At 42.0% G+C, this 23,098-nt stretch overlaps 1 protein-coding gene across 3 annotated transcripts in view; it reads right to left on the bottom strand.

Annotated features, from left to right (window-relative positions):
- Positions 1-23,098, bottom strand: part of VWA3B (von Willebrand factor A domain containing 3B) — a 143,521-nt gene that overhangs the window by 17,526 nt on the left and 102,897 nt on the right. For all 3 annotated transcript variants that reach the window (XR_014000089.1, XM_081155767.1, XM_081155768.1), the window contains exons 20-22: positions 20,816-20,934; positions 13,019-13,069; positions 9,444-9,648 (exon numbers count right to left, since the gene is read on the bottom strand). Coding sequence is in view for 2 of the 3 variants with exons in the window: in XM_081155767.1 (XP_081011893.1) it covers positions 9,444-9,648; positions 13,019-13,069; positions 20,816-20,934 (375 nt within the window). In the remaining variant the exon portion in view is untranslated. The remainder of the gene's footprint in view (positions 1-9,443; positions 9,649-13,018; positions 13,070-20,815; positions 20,935-23,098) is intronic.

Raw genomic sequence — 23,098 nt, 5'->3', positions numbered from 1 at the left:
CTTTAAAGCCAACAGTCTGTGATTGCTGTAATCAAGGAATACAGGAGAGTCAGGCGTGTTCTGAACCTTTCCTCTCTCTAGGACAGCTACTTATAAGACCAGAACATTACACATTGTCTGTTATTTATTCAATTCCCTTAACACTTTGGTGAGGACGGGGCCAGCTTGGAGTGTTTTCTGACCTCCATTATCCCTCCTCTTCTTTAGATTTAGAGGGGTTTTCTCCACCTCCAGCGTATCTAGGGTCTGCAGCCCTTTTAAAAATGGGTTCTGGAGAGAGAATGAGAAAAAGACCTTAAAGGAAAATGTGAGTCAGGAGTGGCAAGCTCATGCCCAGACCCTCTAGGCCCTGGAGTGTTGACTCATCGTAAAGGAGTGGAAAGGCTTTGGTGTGCTTTCCTTCCTAAGGTATTTGCATTTTAACAGAAGGTAAGCTACTTTGCCAAAGGAGTGAAGCTCTAAGTAGAAAGTACTGCCTCAGTCCTGCCCTTTTGAAGAAGGAACTAATTCACCTTTTGAAACCTCTCACAAGACATTGGGGCTCACAGGGACACTCAGGATAAGGCATGTGAGCCCCAGGCTTAAGGCAGAAGCTGCAGGCAGGAGGACATGCAGGGAGAATTAATCCTGGGTACTTGGCCTTGCTTTAAAATCCAAAGGGGTGGAGGGGAGTGCTTGGGTGGAGTTGTTCCCCCTCCTCCTCTTCAGGGAATAATGAAACTTCAGGAAACACAGTGAGAAACATGTCCCCAAAATTCTATGGAGTTTCTACTTCCCCTCAGGATACTTCCTGGGCAGACCACCAGCTGGGCAAGCTGTCCCAGGCCCCGGTTCCTTGTGCAGCCTGAGCGGCTGCTTAGGAAGCACAGGCCTCCATGGCAGGATGAAGCCCTGGCCTGGAAAACAGCTCCCTCCTCTCCACCGCAGCACTGGTCCGTGGAGTTAACCACTCAAAGTAAAATCTCCAACCAAACGTGAATCAATAGCAACTCAAAGGCTTTTGTGAAAGGATGGTGTGTGTGTGTGTGTGTGCAGCAAAAGACCTAGTAAATATACATTAGATGATGGATAAAATGATTTCTCCAGCTTGAAGAGAAAACTAGGAACATTTCATGGAATATTCCCTCTCTGCTCTTTTAGGGAAAAATCAAAATGAGAAACATTGGAAATGTTTTAAATATTTAAATCTGAAAATTGCCTCGGCTTTGAGACCTGTAATTTGATGGTACTGATATAGTTGTCCATATGCTTGCTGCTGCTCCAGAGATGAACAAAAGCCACACATTTGAGCCATCCTTGTGCCACTGCCTGGAGCGTGGCCCCCACTAGCTATCTGCTATAGCTGTATATAAATACCTCACACAAGCTATGGCCTAAAAATAAGCACTGGCCTTTAAGAAAACTTTTTAAGAGATTTCTGGTCTACGCTTCTGCCCACAGATCCATTCTCTGCCCTGCCTTGTTCCATGCCCTGGAGGCTGGCCCCCAAGGACAATACCACCCTCTTCTGTTGCTGGCTGGCCTCTGGGTAGGGATGCAATGGGAGGCAGGTCAGTGTGTGTGCAGGACGACGACCGATTGGGGCACTGGCTCTGCGCTCCTCCTGCCCTTTGTCTCTCTAGCTGCTCCTCCCTCTGGGGACCAGTGCTCATGGGACTTCCCACTGCCCCTTCAAGTCTAGGGGTGATGACACTTCCTGCTCTCGCCAGTTGCTGAGGGCCTCACACCCGCTGTGGTCTGCCTTAGGCCTACCTCCACCTCTGCGAAAAGTCCCTTCATTAACTTTTCTTCACTTGGACCAACCGAATGGGAGTCTGTTTCCTGCCTGGACCCTACTGATAAGCCTTCCACTCAGTTCTCCAGACAAGGAGGACAGTGACGATCCCCACACCTGTCTAGGGTAGAATTTATGACTGAAAAAGAGAAACCTGGCAGCAGGAGAGTGCTCAGGTGCACCAGCTGCAGTCTCCAGCACAGAGGATGCCTTTAGCTTTAGAATGAAGACAGTCTGGCTGTGATTTCTGTCACCTCTGGGATCTCTAGAGCTGACTTCACCTTTCTACTCCTCAACATCAGATACTAGACAGATAACTTTTTAGATAATGTTTAGGGTTTGTGGGGGTTTTTCTTCCTTTCTTTTAATTCCCTTTAGTGACTGCTGTCCCTGAGCAGGATTTTCTCTTTAACCCCCTTCTAACTGTGGCTCAATCATGCAGTTGGCAGCATCCTCTCTTTGGCATCCTCTCTGTCTCGTCAGGGAGCCTCAGGTTCTCTTTGAGATTTAAGTCCCACCCTGGCCACATATCCTGGCATCACTCCACAGGAGCCTGTCTGGGTCCCGTTTCCAGATGGTAACTTGTCACGGAGGTGCTGGCCTGGAATGCATACGTCCTTCTTTCTGTGATGGCAACACCACTGACACAACCCAGACTTGCTATTTCCCGCCCTCACACCTGGGGCACTTACGTGTGACCGGAGAACAGTTCCCGGTCACTGGGGGTAGCCTCCCACCAGACCAAGCATCAGCACAACAGACTAAACTTTACTAGTGGAATAAGAAAGGGTTCAGGCGCGACACCTCCCTTCTCCCTTCGCAAAGGAACACTGTAAAAGGGTAGATTACAATGCAAGAATGACAATTGGCCTGATTATTATTGGAAACAAAGATAACAACTCTACTTATTCTGACTTTACTTCGTACAACATCAAGAGATTTCTAAGTCTCCCCAACTAAATTTCTCCTGTACGGTGTAAAAGTCGCAGCCCAACATGATGTTTTCAAATCCAAGATCTCTTCTTGCCTTCATTCCCTGTTGTACCTCACCCAATCTACTCGCATCCTCCCTCACGTGCATTTTCCTACCACTCTCTTTGTCCTGGACTCTTTTTCAAGTAGTGGAACACTCAGTTCACCCTTCCTTAAGGCCACTCACAGCTCTGAGAAGTAAACATGTGCACCCTGCTGTGTAGGGACATCCCCAAGGCCTTTCTTAGGGCTGCTTACAGCTGCTTACAGCTTAACAGCTTAATTTCTGCCTCTGAATTTTCCAAAGTGATTAAGTTTATGGGTGCAGAGAGCCCACTGGATCTTTCTTGGCCTGGATGCTGTGGGATTTGCTCTGGAGAACTTTATTTATTCAGGAAATGCTGTAGGCTGGGGCTCCCTAGACTGGAAGGTTAATATGATTCAGATGCCTTCTGGTACTTCCACCTCTGAAAACTCAGGATTGGCCAATGAGGGTGAAATCTGCAACCCTGGCAACAAGAAGTGCTGGTGGGGGAGTTTTCAAGGGAATTTAAAATTTCAGGCTTATGGTCCCTCCTTTCGTTATGTGGTCACATTCAGACAAACTTTGATCACCTTTTGCTACACATTTCTAATAAACTAGGGGGTCTTAATAAGTAACAGAAGTTTTCATACACTCCAACTTATAATCATTAATCAAAATCCTTGGCCTTTGCGAAAAGGATTTTAAATGAGGATCTATTTATATAGAAATCAGTGAAAATGACTTGTGTCTGTGATGAATTTCACTCTAGGACCTCAAAAGGCTTTGCAATCTTTAGCTTTGGTCCCAACCAACGTTTTCACTCTGGTTGAGACCTGTTAGTGGGTCATGAAATTGGTAAGTGGGACATGACAAAAATGGAATGAAAATATCTCAGAATACATCACACATGGTAAGGAGAAGTATCATTCTAAGAAAGTAATATACAAAACCTTCCATTGTTGAGGGCCATGCGAAGAATGGAAAGAGCTCTGAAGATAAGCTGCCAAGTATGACAATCCCTCTCCATTCATTATCTATAGACATTTGTCCTCGGCACGTGGACACTCCCTTGGACAGAAAATGGGGGCTCAGACACCCTATGTGGGGACAGGGCAGTAAAGGGAGAGCCTTAGCCCCTAACCAAGAAGGGGGCAACAGTTAGACCCATCGATACCAGTACACAAATTGAAGGTATCTCACTCTGGGTCATGTTCAAGCTCCCACCACCTTTCTCCTTTTCTTCCCTACAAAGATCTTGAAATGATAATTGGCACTTCTTATATTTACTGCTTGACTTCTACCCACATCTCTCCCCACTGTAAACTAGCTTCTGCTCCCACACGCCCATGAAATTATTTGGCCTAAGACCACTAGTGATCTCCCTCTTGCCCAATAAAATGTCTTTCGGACACCATTCTGTGTGACTTTTCAAGACTCCTCAGTAACTACCTTAACAATGGAAAGAGCAATACAGGCCGAGTGCACATACTGTGAGCACTAGAGCTGCACACTGTCTAAGCATATCAGGTGCATTGTCTCACAACCATTTTGTAGGTAGACACTTTGATTTTTCTCCCTTGAAGATGAGGAAACTAGGCCTGGAATGTGTGGCTCAGGAGTTGAGCATTGACCTATGATCCAGGAGATCAAGGTTCAATTCCCAGTCAGGGCACATGCCCAGGCTGAGGGCTTGATCCCCAGCAGGGGGCATGCAGGAGGCAGCCAATCAATGACTCTCATCATTGATGCTTCTGTCTCTCTCCCCCTCTCCCTTCCTCTCTCTGAAATCAATAAAGACATATTTAAAAAAAAAAAAAAAAGAGGAAACTAGGCTTTGAGGGCCTGGCTAGATCACAGCTAGAAAGTGGCAGTGCCAAGACCTGCATTTAGGTCTGTACCACTCCAGGCCCAGGCTCTTGCATCACAGCTCCCTACCCTGGGCCACCTGCTCCTCTAACTTCCCTGCTTCTATTACTCTACTGTCTGCTCTTCTTCTCTCAACACCTCAAATGACCTCCAGATATACCTCAACTTAGATTTCTCTCCTAAGCTCCAAACATGTGCTGTCTGTTGGCCTTTCTCATCTGGACACCCCATCGACATCAAGAGACCTAAAGTGACTTACCTTTCCCTGAAAATATATCCTTCCACTTATCATACCTCTTCCTCTTATCCATTTTTCATTTATTTATTTATTTGTTTGTTTATTTAAATATATCTTTATTGATTTCAGAGAGAGGAAAGGAGAGGGAGAGGGAGAGATAGAAACATCAGTGATGAGAGAGTCGTCATTGATCAGCTGCCTCCTGCACGTCCCCGACTGGAGATCAAGCCCGCAACCCAAGCTTGTGCCCTGACCGGGAATCGAACCCTGATCACCTGGATCCTAGGTAGATGCTCAACCGCTGAGCCATGCCGGGCCAGGCCCATTTTTCATTTATTAATTCAAATATTTATGAGTGCCTACAAGGTGCTCATGGCACTGGCAGTATCTAGAACACAATGGACAAAATCTCACCCTGATTCTATCAGGAGAGACAGATCATAAACGAGCATATAATGTCAGGTATTAAAATGAACTTTGAAAAAAACAGAAATGTGGTAAGGGTTAGAGAATGACAGGGTGTTCAGATGGGCTGTCCAGGGAATACCTGTGTCCTTGAGAAACAGAGGCCATAGGGAAGTGGTTGATAGTAACTTTATCTCCCCAGTTGTCCAAGACAGAAATCTGTGGGCACCGTCGATCTGTGGGCTCACCCCACATATACACCTTCCACCAACTCATATCTCTGTTACCTATTCCCTCCCCTCTGTTCAGGCTTGGCTCAAGGCCTCAATGCCTCTCAGTAGAGTGCTGCCCTTGGTTTTGGTCTTTCCCCTCTACACTGGGCCTCATCTTGCTGCCAAAAGGATCTTCCCAAGACACAGGTTTGTTAACATCTTCCACTTGCGGAAAATCCCTCCCTGGATATTCATTTCCTGTAGGCAGAGTCCCTGGTCCTGGGAGAGAATTCAGGTCCCTGGTATTCTAGTGCCATCTTCCCTGTCTTGTGTCCTGCCTGCCCCTGGTGAACATGCCATGTTATTCCCACCTTCCTGCCTTTTCACAGACTGTTTCTTTCTCTCAGAACATTTCTCGCACCACAACATGTATATTACTACTCATTCTTCCAGACCAAACTTAATTATCCCCTCCATGACACCTTCCCCACCTTCCCAGCCAGAACTGTTCACTTTTTCCCATCTGCCAGTTGCTCTACAGGTGTGCCTCTGTTGTCACATTTATAATACTCTTAAATAAGAACCTGGGTTTCATTCATTCAATAAATATTTTCTGAGTGCTCACTGTGTGCCAGACACCATTCTCAGTACTATGGATGCAGCTACAAACAAGGCCAGACAAGGTCTCGGCTCTCATGGAGCTTACATTCTATTCTGATATGTCTCCTCTACTAGGGTGGGTCCATGTCTTCAGTGCAGGTAACAAGCCCCCATTTTGTATCCAATGTAGAGCAGCACTTTGGGAAGCCCCAAGGAGAGAGAGAACAACCAGACAAGCTATTCACTGCCTGAGGCCAACTGTGCCAAGCACAGAATCTAATCTATGTTAGGGAGTGAATAAGTATTTTTAGATGAGGAAATTATAGAAATTATATTTATTTCCACTCTGTGGCTAAGGGAAATAAAGAGATAGAACAATTAACTTATATCGCATCAATAATGAGCTTTTTATTCCCACAATCCTAGATAAATTGCATAGAACCAGTCTTTGTTCTGAACCACAAGAGGCTTCTTTTCACTCCATTAGCAACACTTCTCAGGCCAGCAGACAGCCACACATTTGGAGGCGTCTGAGGTGCCTCCCAAGGAAACACTACACAACACGCTGAGGTGCCTCCCAAGGAAACACTACACAACACGCTGATTTCGCTGAGGAAATCAATTAAAAAAAATAAAAACCCAAAAGACACTATAAATGTAAATATATATTTATAAAATATATATAAAACAAAAAAATAAATAAAACTAACTAAAGTTTGCATTCTGAACAAAAGAAATAGCTTTCTATACTGAAGGGAAAAAATGTCATTTGCAGGGGAAAAAGTAAAATTAAATAAAAACAAGCACACACAGAAATCTAGTCTAGAGCAGCAAATATAAAATTTAAAACCAGGCAAAACCAGTATCATTAGCAAAGACTGAAACCAAATATGATGAATCTCAGAGGTCAGTTCTTTGGGTATATTTTTTAGACTGTCATATGGTGAAAACTAAATAGAATTCAGTAAGGTTTTGGATGAACTATTCCAGGTCTACATCAACCACCTGCAGTCAGAAAGGGGGTGTTATACGGGCAACAAGTATTTAAAGCCCCCAAGTGTTCATGCCCTCTGATCTAAGGATCCTACTCCTAGGAATTTATTCTAAAAAATTAGTTCAACTATATGCACCATAGAAATCATTAAAACATGATGTGAAAGAGAAGAAAACTGGAAAATAAAGCTAACTGTCCAACATTCAGTGAAGAGTTAAATAAATCAGTGTATATATACACACACACACACCATAAAATGTTATCTAACCACAAAAAATACCAATCTTATGATTCAGTAAAAACAAAGAGGAAGTATATCAGATGATGCGAAATTAAAAGGCAGAATATGAAACGATTACGAACACTCTGACTGCATCTATGTAAAAAATATATTCAAGAAGAAAAAACTAGAAGTAAAAGATTCAAGGTGATAATAAGTAATAAGTCACCTGTATAATGAATTACTTTCTTTTTAAAAGGTTTGTTTTATTAATAATAATTGCTAATACTAAAAGCGGACTTTCAATACTAAGCTCTTTAAATGCTCATTTTACTTTCATAGCAACCCTCTGAGGCAGATACTATTAAAACTCCTATTTTACAAGTAAAAAAACCAAAGTTTAGAGACAAAAGAAGGCTAAGGGAATTCAGTACCACTAAACCATCATTGCAAGAAGTGTTAAAGGGACTGCTTTAAGAAGAAGAAGAAATAGAGAGAGAGGAACATAAGCATAAGCGGTGCTGGGAAAATCGAACAGGTACATGCAAAAAATGAAACTAGACCATCAATTTATAGGATACACAAGAATAAACGTAAAATGGATAAAAGACTTAAATGTAAGTTGTAAAACCATAAAAATACTAGAAGAAAATAGCCAGTAAAATCTCAGACATCTCTCGGAAAAATATTTTTGCCAACATGTCTCCTAGGGCAAGGGAAACAAAGAGAACAATAAACAAATGGGACTGCATCCAACTAAAAAGCTTCTGCACAGCAAAAGAAACCAAACAAAATGAAAAGGGAGCCCACTGAATGGGAGAACATATTTGCCAATGATATATCTGATAAGAAGTTAATTTCCAAAATATATGAAGAACTTATACAACTCAACACCAGGAAGACATACAATCCAATTAAAAAATGGGCAAAGGACCTGAGCAGACACATTTCCAAAAGGACATACAGATGGCCAATAGACATATGAAAAAATGCTCAATGTCACTAATCATCAGAGAGATGCAAATTAAAACCACAGTGAGTTATCACCTCACACCTGCCGGAATGGCTGCCATCAATAAATCAACAAACAAATGTTGGCAAGGATGTGAAGAAAAGGGGACCCTCGTGTACTGCTGGTGGGAATGCAGATGGTACAGCCACTGTTGAAAACAGTATGGAGGTTCCTCAAAAAATTAAAAATGGAACTGACACCTGACCCAGTGATTCCACTTCTGGGAATGTATCTTAAGAATCCTGAAATACCAATCAGAAAGAATATATGCACCCCTATGTTCACAGCAGCACTATTTACAATAGCCAAGATCTAGAAACAGTCCAAGTGTCCGTCAGCAGATGAGTGGATAAAAAAGCCATGGGACATTTACACAATGGAATACTATGTGGCCATAAAAAAGAAGGAAGTCTTAAGTCTGTGAAAGCATGGATGGACTTGGAGATTATTAAGCTGAGTGAAATAAGCCAAACAGAGAAAGACAAATACCACATGATCTCATTTATATGTGGAATCTAATGAACAAAATAAACTGACAAAATAGAACCAGAGGCATGAATACATGCCTTACAGAGATCAGAGGGGAGGGGGGTGGGATGGACGGGATGAAAGAAGGTGAAGAGAATAGCCAAAGAACATATATGCATAGCCCATGGACACAGACAACAATGTGGTAAGGGCCAGGAGGAGGGGAGGGCAAAGGGAAGGTAAATGGGGGACAACTGTAATAATGTTAACAATAAAAATAAAATATTAAAAAACAAACAAAAATTAAAGTTTAGAGTCACAGAGTAACTGGCCAAGATCACACAGGTATTAGTTGGCAGATCTGAAGTTGGACCTTGCTCTGACTTATATCAAAGCCAGGCTTTTAATCATGACATTATACTTCAGTTTTATTTTGCAGTTAAAAGATGTATTGTTTTAAAATAAGGCCATAGTAAAACCAAATCGCATTTAATTCCTTTTGAAAGAAGTCCTTGGACCCTAAGTGAGTTGGTGCTAAGTCTTTTAGTAGTCAGTGTGATGGGGGTGGGAGAGAGAGAAGGAAAGCCTCCAACAGAGGGTGGCAGTGACTCTGGCCAGGAGGGAGGGAGGAAACACAGACCCCTCCAAGGTACCCACCTCTCCTAGGGCCCTGCTCACAGCATCCTCCTTCATGGCAGCCTCCTGGAGTTCCATGGCCTGCTGGATGTACATCTTCCCAGCTAGGATTTCATTTTCCAGCATCGACAGCTCTTTCAGTGAAATGGGCCAATTCAACCGTTCTAATGCCTCATTTAAAGCTGCCTTGTTTTCCAAGTATCGCATTGGTTTGTTTGCATCTAGCCTAAGAAAGAAAAAAGAAGAAGAAACAAAAGAACAAAGAAAGTGACCATAACAGAAAAAATATGAGAAGATGTTTTTTAGTAAACCCTCCCCAGAGAAACATCTGTCAAAGCCGATGTCAGGTACCAGTTAACAGAATCACAGCCACACCCTCTCGTCCTTCGGAACTTTGGTAGCTTGCACAAGTTAAAAATAATCATCTCTTTAAATAATGGTAGGCACTTTTCCTCATTACCTAATTTAATTATCTGATTTTAAAGAAGTTTGATATACATGACTTTTTTTTAACAATTTCTTTTTGGCATATTTAGAACCCATTTCTTTCTCCCTAGGTCTAACATTTGGCAGAACCAAAAATGTGCTTCAAATAAATTTCACTCAACTATCCTTTAGCAGTGACTCTGGAAAACAAAGGAAAGCAAAGGAAAGAAAAATTAAACAAAACCCAACTATCTGCCTCAGTGCAGAAATTCTTCTACTAGCTCATTTCAGCCACTTTGCTCTCCTCTTCTCCCTGTAAGCCTAAATTGGCCTAAACTTCTGGCTTCATGGTTTGGGTACACAAGAAACAGAAGCTAAACTTTCTATGAGCTGATGAGCCGGCAGTGAGACTCCAGGGGAAGCCAACGTGGTGTGATGGCCCAGGTCCTGGATTCTATTTCCAGTCCCAGCTACTAGGGAGCCACACATGTAGGAAGGAGAGAGAAGGGGATGGCGGAGAGCTCATTTCATCATGATCATCCTCTTACTGCTGAGAGTGTCACTTCCTTTAGATGCAAGGTGTTGAAAGAATCCAGTGTAAACCCAGCACAACCACAGGACTCAATCCACAAACAAACTTGTCTCCAGAGGACAGCAAAAATTCTTATTAAAAATCTAAATTGGAATGATGTCAGCAAGACGGTGGAATAAGAAACCCTATTTCCTCATAGAGATACTGACTTAACAACAATGTGTGGACCAAATTGCCTTTGTGAGAATCCCAGAAACCAGTCAAGAGCTTGTAGCACTCCATAAACCCAAGAAGAGTAGGTGCTAAAGTCAGTAGAAAAGTTTATTGCATTTTGCCTGGCCTAGCCCCTCACCTTCCCAGGCACAATGCAGCATAACTGAGAGAAAAACTAAATCCTGACTTCTTCCTTGGGTGGGAAAGAAAAAAGGGACTCTGCATCCAACATTCTGGCTTTTGGGGGTCTGTTGGAGAGACTGGTTTCTGTCTCATATGACTCAGAGCCCTGATGGGAATGGCTGTTCGCTTTGGATGCCAGGTTAGGGGCAGCTGAGAACAAAGGCAAGTTCCAAGGCTTAGTACAGCACCAGAATACCACAGTACCAAAAATAGACACCAGAGGGAGGAAGAGACATGGGCTCCTGAAAAGAAACAGGGGCAACTCTCTTTGGGAAATTATGCACACAAGCCTAGAGAAGACATATCCCCAGAAAAGAGTTAAGAGGTCCCCGGACTCTCTAGCCTGATTGGTCAGGGTCTTCCCCTGTAAGAAGACAGTACACAATGACTGGGAGAGGTGTCTGTTTTTTTCAAATGCTCAAAACACAACTACAGATGCTATGGCATACAAAGAAACGGAGAAAGATGGCCCCATCTGAGGAACCATTTAAAAATGACCAGCATTATCTCAGTGCCAAAACCAAACAAAGATACTAAAGAAAATAAAGCTACAAGATCATTTCCCTTTATGAATATAGAAGTAAATAGGCTTAACATAATAGCAGCAAACCAAATCCAACAGAGCATTAAAAGGATTATACATCCTGACAAAGTGGGATTTAACTCAGGCATGCAAGATGGTTCAACCTAAGAAAATCAGTGATTTAATACACCACAGAACATGAACAGAACAAAGGAAAAAACCCACATGATCATCTCAATAGATGCAGGAAAAGTATTTGACAAAATCCAACTAACACCCTTTCAAGATAAAAACAATTAGCAAACTAAGAATAGAAGGGAACTTCCTTCGCATGATATAGGGCATTTATGAAAAACCCACAACTAACACTCTACTCAATGGTTACAGACTGAAAGCTTTTCCCTGTGACTAGGAACAGGACAAGATGCCCCCTTCACCACTGGTATTCAACTGTATACTGGGAGTCCTATCCAGATCAACTAGGCAAGAAAAGAAATAAAAGGCTTACAAAATGGAAAGGCAAAGTAAAACTATCTCTGTTTGCAGATAGAGATAACCATACTCCATATATAAAAATTCACTCAGAATTGATCAATGACCTAAACGTGAGAGCTAAAACCAGAAAGGTATTAGAAGAGATTTACAGGGGTAAATCTTCATGACCTCGTATTTGGCAATGGACTGATGTCTTATATTTGACACCAAAAGCAGGAGCAACAAAAGAAAAAGTAGATAAATCAACTTTGTAAACATTAAAAACTTCTGGGGAAAAAGGGAAATTATAAAAAATGTGAAAAGACAATGTATAGAATGGGAGAAAATATTGACAAATCATAAATCTGATGAAGGTTGAACATCCAGAACTCTTACAACTCAGCAACAAAAGGACAAAGAACTAAATTTAAAAATGGGCAAAGGACTTCAATAGATCTTTCTCTGAAGATACACATACAACCAACAAGTACACGAAAGATGTTCAACATTATTGATTGTTAAGGAAATGCAAATGAAAACCACAGTGAGATATCACTTCACACCCATTAGGGTGGCTTTAGTTTAAAGAAAAGAGGGGGAATAAGCGTTGGCAAGGATTGTGGAAGACAACCCTCAGACACTACTGGCGGGAATGTAAAATGGCGTGGTTGCTGTGGCAAACAATTTGGTGGTTCCTCAAAAGTTAAACATAGAATTACCCTGTGATGCAGCAAAACCACTCTTAGTTATGTACTCAAGAGTAATGAAAACATGTGTCCACACCAAAGCGTCTGCATGAACGTATATGGCAGCATTGTTCATAATAGCTCCAAAGTGCAAAGTAAACATCCATCAGTAGATAAGAAAATTGGTAGATATACATAAAGTACTATATATGCTACAACTTGGATGAACCTTGAAAACATCAAGTTTTTACATTAACTAAGTAAAGGAAGCCAGACACAAAAAGTCACATGATGTGTGATATGTACGATTCCTTTTATATGGTATATCCAGAACAGGCAAATTTAGAGACAGAGGGGAAGAAGGGGATGGGGAAGGGTTACTTAATGGATACAGGTGTTTTTCTGAGGTCACAGAACAGTTTTGAAACTAGAGGGAGGTAGTGGTTTGTACAACATTTTGAACAATTTAAATACTACTGAATTGTTCACTTTAAAAAAGCTAGTTGTAGGTTATGTGGATGTCACCAAAATTTTATTAAAAAAAGAGGAACTGGCTTACTTTTCTTTTTCCTCTTGAGATAATGCTCGCCAAACAATTTTATTCAAGCGCCTGTTCAAAAAAATTAAAAACAATTACTTAGTACCAATACATCATTTCATAGCAAAAGGTTGAGCCCAGGTTCCGTCCGAAAGGCACTGCAGGGAGAGCCCAGGCCAGCTGCCATCATCGTTGCCCATACCACGGCCGTGTGCTTAAGGAGGGATTAGTGTGCTCCCTCCCTTAGCATCACTCAGAAGCTTTGTGGCTTTATGGCAGTCAAGCTACACAGCAAAGGAGGCTGCAGCTCTCAGCTCAATCAGGTAAAACCAGGCTGGGAAAAGGCAGTAAACAAACTGGTCCTCCTTGTCTCTGCATGAAGATGTTTCTAACACCCACTATTTTTCTTCCAAAGTAAAAATAAGCGTGCCCTTAACTTGCCCCTGAAGACATTCTTCTGCCTGGATTCTCCAAGCAAAGGAGGTTAATAGGGTCGTACAGAACAGGAGTGGGTCACACTTTAGAGACCTTGTTTTCCAAATGAAGCCTCTGGGAGGGGCAGACTAATGAAGTGCCTTGCTCACCCTGCACAGCTAATTGGCGGTGCTGAGACTAAACCTCATCACCGAACATGTTTGCAGAGATGCTCGTCAACCTAAGAAAGGAGGAGCTGGAGCATTGATGCTTCGTATAGGGTAGGTGGAGCTCCCCCTCGTTACTAACCAGGGATGCTTCTTTCAGAGGTGTCAGCCAGTTCTGTACAGCTACATCATTATCTGCGTCATTACCCCAGGCTTTCTGGAGTGCATGCTCCAGGGGTTGTGAGCTGGTATTCCGTGAAAAAAACTGCTTCAGTAAAATGAGGTGGGAGAATTTGTCACCCTTCACGAGGTATTCTTCTAACCACTGGCCCCAGCATGAGTGCTAGGGCTCTAGGAACACACTTTGGGGGTGTTATCCTGCCCTGACCTCCTGCCATGAGCTTGGTGAGGTCACAGAAAGGGGGGCTGGCATGATATGCACAGACTTGGGAGCCAGACCACCTGGATCCAGAGCTCATTTAGCTTCTCCTCTTCCTAGACTTTGGGTGAAACTTTTCTGTGGAATGGGGATAATAGTACCCCCTCCCAGTGTTACTGTGAGGACTCAACGGTGTAGTGTGTGTCTGACACGCGTAGATGCTCTATAGGTGATAGAGAGTTGGGAAGTAGGAAATAAGCCATCTCAGTGCTTCTATCTCATTTGAAGTTTTTGGTTCTTTGGGGCCTATTTGAAAATTGTTTCTTTAATCATGTGGTTCATGTAATGAACATGTAATGAACAATGATCAGGGCTTCTGAGACTTAAAAATGATTCATAGGATGTATTTTGGATTTGTGTGCGTGTGTACGCGCACGTGCGTGTGTGTGCTTTTCTAGAAAAAAATCTTCATTTAAAACCCCTCTTAAATCTAAACCTTGACAGTGGAGGCGATGTACTAGGGAGGCTGGGAGTGTGGAGCAGGGATTAGAGCTACATGGGTCTGGGTTCAAATCTCAGGGTCTCCACTGGCCGTTGTGTGACCCTGTGTTAAGCGACTTTTTGAAACTCTATTTTTTGTCGATAAAATAAGAATAACACTACCCAACTTGGCGCTGAAGAAACTGAGATGTATGGACAGGAGTGGACAAAATTAGGTTTACAGTTGTTCATATGGAAAAAGATGTGCAGGTTATGATTATTAGAGTAGCTTTATTGACTCAAAAGGCTGTCACAATGACACAATGTGTTTGCTTTTGCCCACGCCTGTCTAAAGTGACCAGGAATAACCTTATGTTCATTGCCTCCTGGTTCCAGAGAAGGGCAAGCCTTGGCAGGCTGAGAAACAATTAGTGAATGTGTGTACAATTACTCAGCATGTCTACTTTGAATTCCATCTTTTAGAAAAAATGTTTCCAAGAGCACATTTCATCACCTCTGTTACCTATTATCTTTTTATAAAAAATTTATTTATTATTATTTAACTTGTCTTTATTGTTGAAAGTATTATGGATATCCCTGTTTTTTCCCCTCATTGATCCCCTCCACACCATATCCACCCCCCAGACCTTTACCACACTATTGTCTGTGTCCATGGGTTATGCATATATACATATAAGTTCTTTGACGAATCTCTCCCCACCTACTCCCCCACCCCCGCCTTCCCACTGAGATTCATCAGTCTGTTCCATGCTTCTAGGGTTAGATAGTTCACTAAAAATTCTTCTTGATTTTTGAGGTAGGCCTGTAGTGCTATGAAGTTCCCTCTTAGAACTGCTTTTGCTGCCCAGCCGGGTGTGGATCAGCGGTTGAGCGTCGACCTGGGGTCCAGGCGATCGGGGTTCAATTCCCAGTCAGGGCACAGGCCTGGGCTGCGGGCTTGATCAATGACTCTCTCATCACTGATGTTTCTATCTCTCTCTCTCCCTCTCCTTTCCTCTTTCTGAAATCAATAAAGTTGTTTTTTTTTTTTTTTTAAAGAACTGCTTTTGCTGTGTCCCATAGATTTGGGGTTGTTGTGTGTTCATTTTCATTTGTTTCCAGGAATTTTTTATCTCTTTCTTGATCTTATTGGTAACCCATTCATTGTTTAATAACATGATATTTAACCTCCATGTATTTGAATGTTTTTGAGTGTTTTTACTATAGTTGATTTCTAATTTCATGCCATTGTGATCTGAGATGCTTGATTTCAATCTTCTTGAACTTGTAGAGACTGGTTTTGTGTCCTAACGTGGTCTATCTTTGAGGATGACCCATGTGCACTTGAGAGAAGTGTATATCCTGCAGCTTTGGGGTGAAATGTTCTGTAAATATCAGTTAAATCCATCTGATCTAGTGTGCCATTTAGAGTCACTGTTTCTGTGTTGACTTTTTGTTTGGAAGATCTATCCAGTTAAGTCAGCAGGGTGTTCAAGTCCATGACTATGACTGTATTGCTGTTGATGTCTCCCTTAAAGTCCTTAAGGTTATTACTGATAGGTCCTTATTTATTGCCATTTTAATTCTTTATGTCTATGTTTCTCTCTCTGTTTCTTATTATTACAGCAGTCCCTTTAACATTTCCTGCAATGCTGGTTTGTTGTGGATAAACTCCTTTAGATTTTTTTTTTTTTTTTTTTGTCTAGGAAGCTCTTTATTTCACCACCTATTTTGAATGATAGCCTTGCTGGATAGAGTAGTCTTGGTTTCAGGTCCTTGTTTTGCATTACCTTGAATACTTCATGCCATTCCCTTCTGGCCTATAGAGTTTCTGATGAGAAGTCAACTGACAGCCTTATGGGAGCTCCTTTGTAGGTAACACATTGCTTTTCTCTTGCTGCCTTTAATGTTCTCTCTTTTTCTTGAATTTTTGGCATTTTAATTATGATGTGTCTGAGTGTGGGCCTCTTTGGATTCTTCTTACTTGGGACTCTCTGTGCCTTCTGAACTTGTGTGACTTTTCCTTGACCAGGTTAGGGAAGTTTTCTGCCATTATTTCTTCAAACAGGTTCTCTAACTCTTGCTTACTTTTGACCTCTTCTGTCACTTGAATACTGTTACATTTCATGTTGTCCCGCAGCTCCCTTAGACTGTCCTCCAGTTTTTTTATTGTTTGTTCTTTCTGGATCTCTGATTCAGTGATTTTTTTCTACCCTGTCTTCTTAATTCACTGATCCAATCCTCAGCTTCCTCTAACCTGCTGTTTATTCCTTCCAATGTATTTTTTATTTCTGCTATGTAATTCTTCGTTTCTGACTGGTCACTTTTCATAGTTTCCATATCTTTTTTCATGCTGTTGAGCATCCTTACAATCAGTATTCTGAACTCTATATATCTGATAGATTGCTTTTCTCCATTTCATTTAGCTCTTTTTCTGGAGACTTCTCTGTTTCTTTGATTTGGGGCTTGTTCTTTTGTCTCCCCATTTTGGCTGCCTATTTGGGTTTGTTTCTCTGTATTAGGTAGGGCAGCTAGGACACTCAGTCTTTTTGGATGGTCTCTGCTGCAGGCCAATGTCAGATGCTGTTTATGACTGGCCTTGAGTACCCCATTTGGAGCTATCAACAACCCTTGGCTTGAGGTCCCCTCTATTGGGGCTGGGTGCATTTGGACAGGACCAAGATGCACACCAAAGTTTGCTTTTCCAAGGCCCGGATCCAGAAACAGATCAGGCAAAGACTCAAAGCACTCTGAGGTCTGTCTCTGTCTGCAGGCTGATTAATCTGATTCTCTTAATGAGCCTCAGGATGTAGAAATTCCATGGGCAAGGGGAGAGGTTTTCTTGAAGGGTGGGCAATTGCTTCCCCTTCGGGCAAGAGCTGTTTGGAGATAAATGTCTGCCTGGGAAAGATGTCCTCTGAAGTTTGGGGGAATGACTTGGTACAGGAATCCAGAGGGGTGTCCTCTGAGTTCTATCTCCAGAGCCCACAACCCTAGATTCTCCTCACCCAGCTCCAGTCCACTCTGTCCTCCCTTTGCTGGAGCCCAAGGTGAGTGGCTGCACACAAAACTTTGTGCATTGGCTCTTTGAGAGGGTGCCTGCATTTCTAGCTGTTTCTCCTTGGCACACAGAAACCTGGCTGCTTTTCACAGCCAGATGTTATGTGAACACCTTTCTCAGTTCTGCTGCTCTTGGCTGGGCAGCCCAGCCTGGGGTTTAGGCCCCAGAGTCATCAGTGGGAACCCCCCCACAGCTGAGATATCCCTCTAGACCTTCAGCTACTGCCTGTGGGAGCCCAGCCAGTCCTCTTGCACCTCCACACTTCTTACCAGTCTCTTTGTGGTCTCCACTTTTCCTCTTTGGTTATGAGGGTGCTCTCCAGCTTGTCTTCAGTTGCAGTTGATTATTCAGGATGGTTTTTCTATATTTTAGTTTTAATTCCAGTTTGGTCCCAGGAGAGTGTCAGTGTAGCTTCCACTCAGTCCACTGCTATCTTTAATCTCCCTCTTCCACCAACACTTAACAGCCTACTGCCTTATTTTCCATCTTTACTGAAATATTGCAAAGCACACAGGGCAGGAAAAATGGGTGAGTGAGAACTGAGGACAACCAAGGGTGTGTTAATATTAGCTCCACCACCAATGGTGGGGGAGACTGTGGGAAGTCCCTAGCCAATCCTGAGGGCACTGGATAGGAGGGTTTCTCTATGGCTGGTCCAGCCCCTTGACTCAGGGGTGTTACTGCTCAGTTTTCCTCTTTGCTTATATTAGAAGAATGAAATCTGCTTGAGGAGTGACATTCACCATTTTTCTATATCTCTGCTTCACAAACTATATGTACCAAGAATTGGTTCCATTTGCAAAGCAACTTGTCACTAATGACACTTCAGAAGTGTAGGCAGCAGCCGATCATTTTGGAGATTGTAAGCAGTGGTTACTAACATGGTCCCAGAGCCAGCTTAGAACTGGTGCTCCTCCTGTGGATCTGGGGGCTGCAACCTTGACTTCAGACTCACAATCAAACGGAGCTTCAGAAAAATTAGTCTAGAATCCAGCCAGCCCTGGCAATCTCCACTCCAAGCTTCTATCAGACACAGAAAGCCAAAATTGCTACCTCCATTCTTAAGATGTTGGAACAGAAGTACTCCCACACATAGACACTAAGTGTGACCAAAATAGCTAGTGTACGTCACTATTGGCCAAAGGGTTGTGAGCTTCCCATTTGTCTGGTTATCCCCAACCATACAAGTTATGTCTGGCTTACTTATGGTGGGAAACACCTTAGAAATGCTATATTGGGGATGGTGTGAGAGTAAATCATGCTTCATTACTTTTCATATTATGCATGTCTTTAGGAAGGTGGAACAAGGTAGAAAAGGGTATTGACACTTATACCAACAAAGTTCTTAAATACTATTGAATGCAAAAGATCAGGAAGCTTATTCTGTATAATGTAATGTTAATGTTAATGTTATTAAATAATAATATTAAATAAATAATTCATTTAATATAATCATCAAGTTACTAACACTAAATAATTAATACAAATTCAATCAATATTAAATATTAGTCACATTAGATTTAATATTATTATCAATAATAACAACCTGGTGTACTATTTTTCTAAGGGCACTAAAAGGCTTTTCTAGATTCACTCCCTGGAAGGAAGAAATGGGCAAATCACTATGTTCTTGGCTTTCCTATTAGGGAAAAGTGCTCTCCCACCTGGAAAGGAGGAGTCCTCATCTTCTGGAAACCCTTGGGAAGAGCTGTATGAAATGAAATGCCATCTACTTATGGTTCTTGTAGGATCAGCAGATTCAGGAACGAGAGGGGGAAAGCCTGCGGTTTTCACGTGACTTGCCAAGTAGATATCAGAGGCACGAGGGAAACCCAGAATTGTCTGGCCTCAGCTCCCCAGCCTGTGGCCCTGCACCAGTCGCTCACAGACCAGGTAGGTAATTAGAGAAGTCACATATTTGAATGATTCAAGAAAATTAAATTATAATATGAATTATTATTATATTACATTTCAAATAACTGAATTTGAAAAATTTTAATGACTAAACTTGAATTAGATCAAATTCAAATTAAATTCTTTTTTTTTTTTCCAAATTAAATTCCAATAGTCAAATATATGTGTGTGTGTGTGTGTGTGTGTGTGTGTGTGTGTGTGTGTGTAGTGGCATCCGTTAGGAAGAGGAGCCAAAGGGGAAAGCAAGGCTACCAAGCTCCCGCCACTGGGAGCTCACATGTCTGCGAGTGCTCTGAAGGCCACACATAGTGGGTGATGGAAGGTTACTGGGGGGAGTCCTCATGAGGAGGATGCAAGAGGCCAGCTGGGGGACAAGAAGAGGAGCAGCAGAGCTTGGAGGCCTGCCTGGAGCAGAGGAAGAGGCAGAGGAAAGGGACAGGGACAGTGTGAGGGACTAACAACAGAGCAGTCTCAGGCCCACAGGGAAGGGTGAGCCCTGGTGTAGTTCATCCTGCCTGTAAGAGAAACGAAGGGCAGATAAAAACCCAAAACTCCAGGGGAGATTGGAGAGGCCTGTGATGGGCATGGGGGGAGGCCAGCCTCTGCTGGACTGTGCACCCCTCGTGCAGGGGTCAGGCTTTATACTTCTTTTGAACACATGCTAGACTCACTGCACAATGACAATAAACCAATGTATGTCTGCCCAGGACACAGCGCTAATTTTCGTGTACTCTATTTCATTGTGGTGGGAATTGAAAACCCAGTTGCACAGCTTCTAGAACCAAGCACAGGCTTGCCTGGAGAAGCCAGGCATGGTCAAAGGTGAATGAAGTGCTGTGCACCAAGGATTAATTAAGTGCTGGGTGGGGTGGGAGGTGAGGAGAGAGCTAGGACAGGTGAGACTGGGTCAGCTGTCCTTGTGAAGAAAGGCCCCTACCTCAGCACTGACACAGGGACCATTTAAGAGTATAATCTTCACTGCAGTCAACTTGATCACCTTCTGGATCTTGATACAAAGACTGTTTACATACTAGCACACATATTATCTCCACTATCTCACTATTGTGGGGTTTTACTAGTCACTTTACAAAATGTTAGGTACCAGAATGACCAAGTCCACTCTGCTAAAGTGGAAAGTTTAAAGATCACGTGGAAACATGAGGTTTCTATAGGTTTGGGAAAGGGAAGACAGTTTGAAACTCTGTTGGACATATAGGGGTGAGGTACTTAACGCAGAGTCTGGCACACAGAAGTGTCTGTGTTTGTAGCAGCTGCTACTGAATTTGATATTCCTTGTGGACGAGTTTTAAACGGTTGCTCCAGATGAAAAATCTAAGCTAAAACGGGAAAACAAGCCCAAACAAATCCCACAGCCATGAGCAAGCAGCCCAAGTAACACTCACTTTTCATAGGATTTAATTGCCTGTTCCACTTTTTGCTTGTAGATATTGAGCTTGAATCCGTGGGGGTTAATTAATGTCATCTTGTTCGTGTCATTGCACACGTGTGCCAAAGGGAACACCTACAGCAATAACACAGGAAAGCGTCATTGGATAGGCTAATGTGTACTTTCAAAAATGGATCCACATGGCTATACAGCACGTTTTTCTGACTATAAGATTAATATAACTGTAGAAAATTAGAAAATATAGAAAGTCATTAAGAAGAAGACAAGAATCAAAGATAGCATTGGTAATCTTTTTCTTCCAAAAACTACACATTTAAAAAATCACCACCACCACGAGAAAAGAAAAGAAAAGAAAGGAAAGGAAAGGAAAGGAAGGAAAGGAAAGGAAAGGAAAGGAAAGGAAAGGAAAGGAAAGGAAAGGAAAGGAAAGGAAAGGAAAGGAAAGGAAAGGAAAGGAAAGGAAAGGAAAGGAAAGGAAAGGAAAGGAAAGGAAAGGAAAGGAAAGGAAAGGAAAGGAAAGGAAAGGAAAGGAAAGGAAAGGAAGAAAAGAAAAGAAAAACTGTTTTGGGAAACTGTTGTCAGAACTGAGTGTTATCTTCGTGAACCTCTTTCAAATTGATGAGAGTGAGCAATAAGAAATAGGATCTCATTGTTGCTACTTGTAAATTACTAGTTGGGTTAAACATCTTTTTCATATATCTAATTTGCATTTAATTTTCTCTTGAGAATATCTGATGATAGTTAACATCTTTTGACCATTTTCCTATTGGTTTATAAGAGGTTCTTATGCATGTCCAATGGAGAAGGCTCAGTGGTCAATGGCACGACATTCTATAGGAAGAGCAGAGTACCAGGCTTCTTTCTGAGTTCTTTCTGTCTGCACCTGGTGTTTCCTTCCTTCCTTCCGGGCTGGGGATGCCTCTGACTCCATGCCATCTCAACAGTACCTGTAATACTGTACATTTATCTGTTTGAGTAACACCCATCTCCTTCTAGCACAATGTAAGCTCCACCAGGGCAAAGACTTTGCTTTAGTCACTACTGTATTCCTATCACCTAGAACAGTGTGTGGCACATAGTGTGCCCTCAACAAATATTTGTTGATAAATAAACAAATATAGTTTCGCAAAAAGGCATATTCCATATCTTAATATTTAAACAAGGAAGAAAAAGAAAGTCTAACAGGAGAATACTAAGCTACAGTATCATTTCAAAAATGTACCTGATTCCAACCACAAGGGGCATATAGGTGTCTTGGGAATGTGGGGAATTGTTTTTAAAAAGTAATTTTTACTTTCAATCAATCAAGACAATATAGTTCATGCTTTTGTTCCCCCTTGCCTCTAAAATCTTAAAAAAATTGTTTTGTTATTGTTTAAAGTAAAATACATAGGCAAGAAGGAAAAAGATGCATGATTGATAGATTTCCAGAGACACAGTTGAACAAAACTGAACAAATGAGCAGGGCTGAGCTGTGGGTGTGCTGACTCTGTCCAGAGATGGCAGGGACAATGGAGCTCAACCCCTGCACAGCAAGTGGGATTATGAGTGCTCTGTGTGCAGAACAAAGGCCCAAGGCAGGCTCAGTGCCTGAAGCCAGCACTGGTATCAGGGTCTTTCATCCCTGAAAGAAGGCCCAGTCTAGTGAGAGAGGGCACTGAATCTACGATCCACCTCCTGAATCTATGATGTTCCAGTATCACCATGGAAAGAGAGCTCTAAATGCCAATGAGGCAGCTCAAGGGGATGGATTTAGGCAAGTGCAAAACAGAAGAAAAAGAAAAAAGCAGTTAAAAAAAATCTTGTTAAAACTAGCCAGCATAGCATACTAAAATTCCAAAGCGCGCGCACACACACACACACACACACTCACCAAAAATGATAGCTGAGCAAATCAAGTCAGAATGTCAATTCACTTGAGAAGAAACTAACTTATAAGCCATCTAACAATGACTTTATATTAGTTAGGATTAAGATTAATTATTAGATTGTTCAAAGATGTAACAGTTATATAAAAGTACAGAGTGCCATAAGAAGAAACAAATGGGAAAAACAACAATATTTTAAATAATAAAATAAATCTCTTTTGGAAAAAACAGACTTTGAAATTGAAAGCTACATGTATTAATCTTGTAATTAAAACATGAAGATCAAAACCAACAAGAAAATAGGCAAAGATTCAGAAAACTGAAAATCACAAAGTTAAGAGGCCACATAGTCAAACCACCCTACTTGTCAGACACATGAATTCAGTGTGTAGCTTCTGACAGTCTTTGTC

The sequence above is a fragment of the Miniopterus schreibersii genome (genome assembly GCF_964146895.1).
Source record: "Miniopterus schreibersii genome assembly, chromosome: 13".
In the NCBI taxonomy this organism is placed as follows: Eukaryota; Metazoa; Chordata; class Mammalia; order Chiroptera; family Miniopteridae; genus Miniopterus; species Miniopterus schreibersii.
Note: the sequence above shows the minus strand (reverse complement) of the source record. Positions and strands in the feature narration are given on the sequence as shown.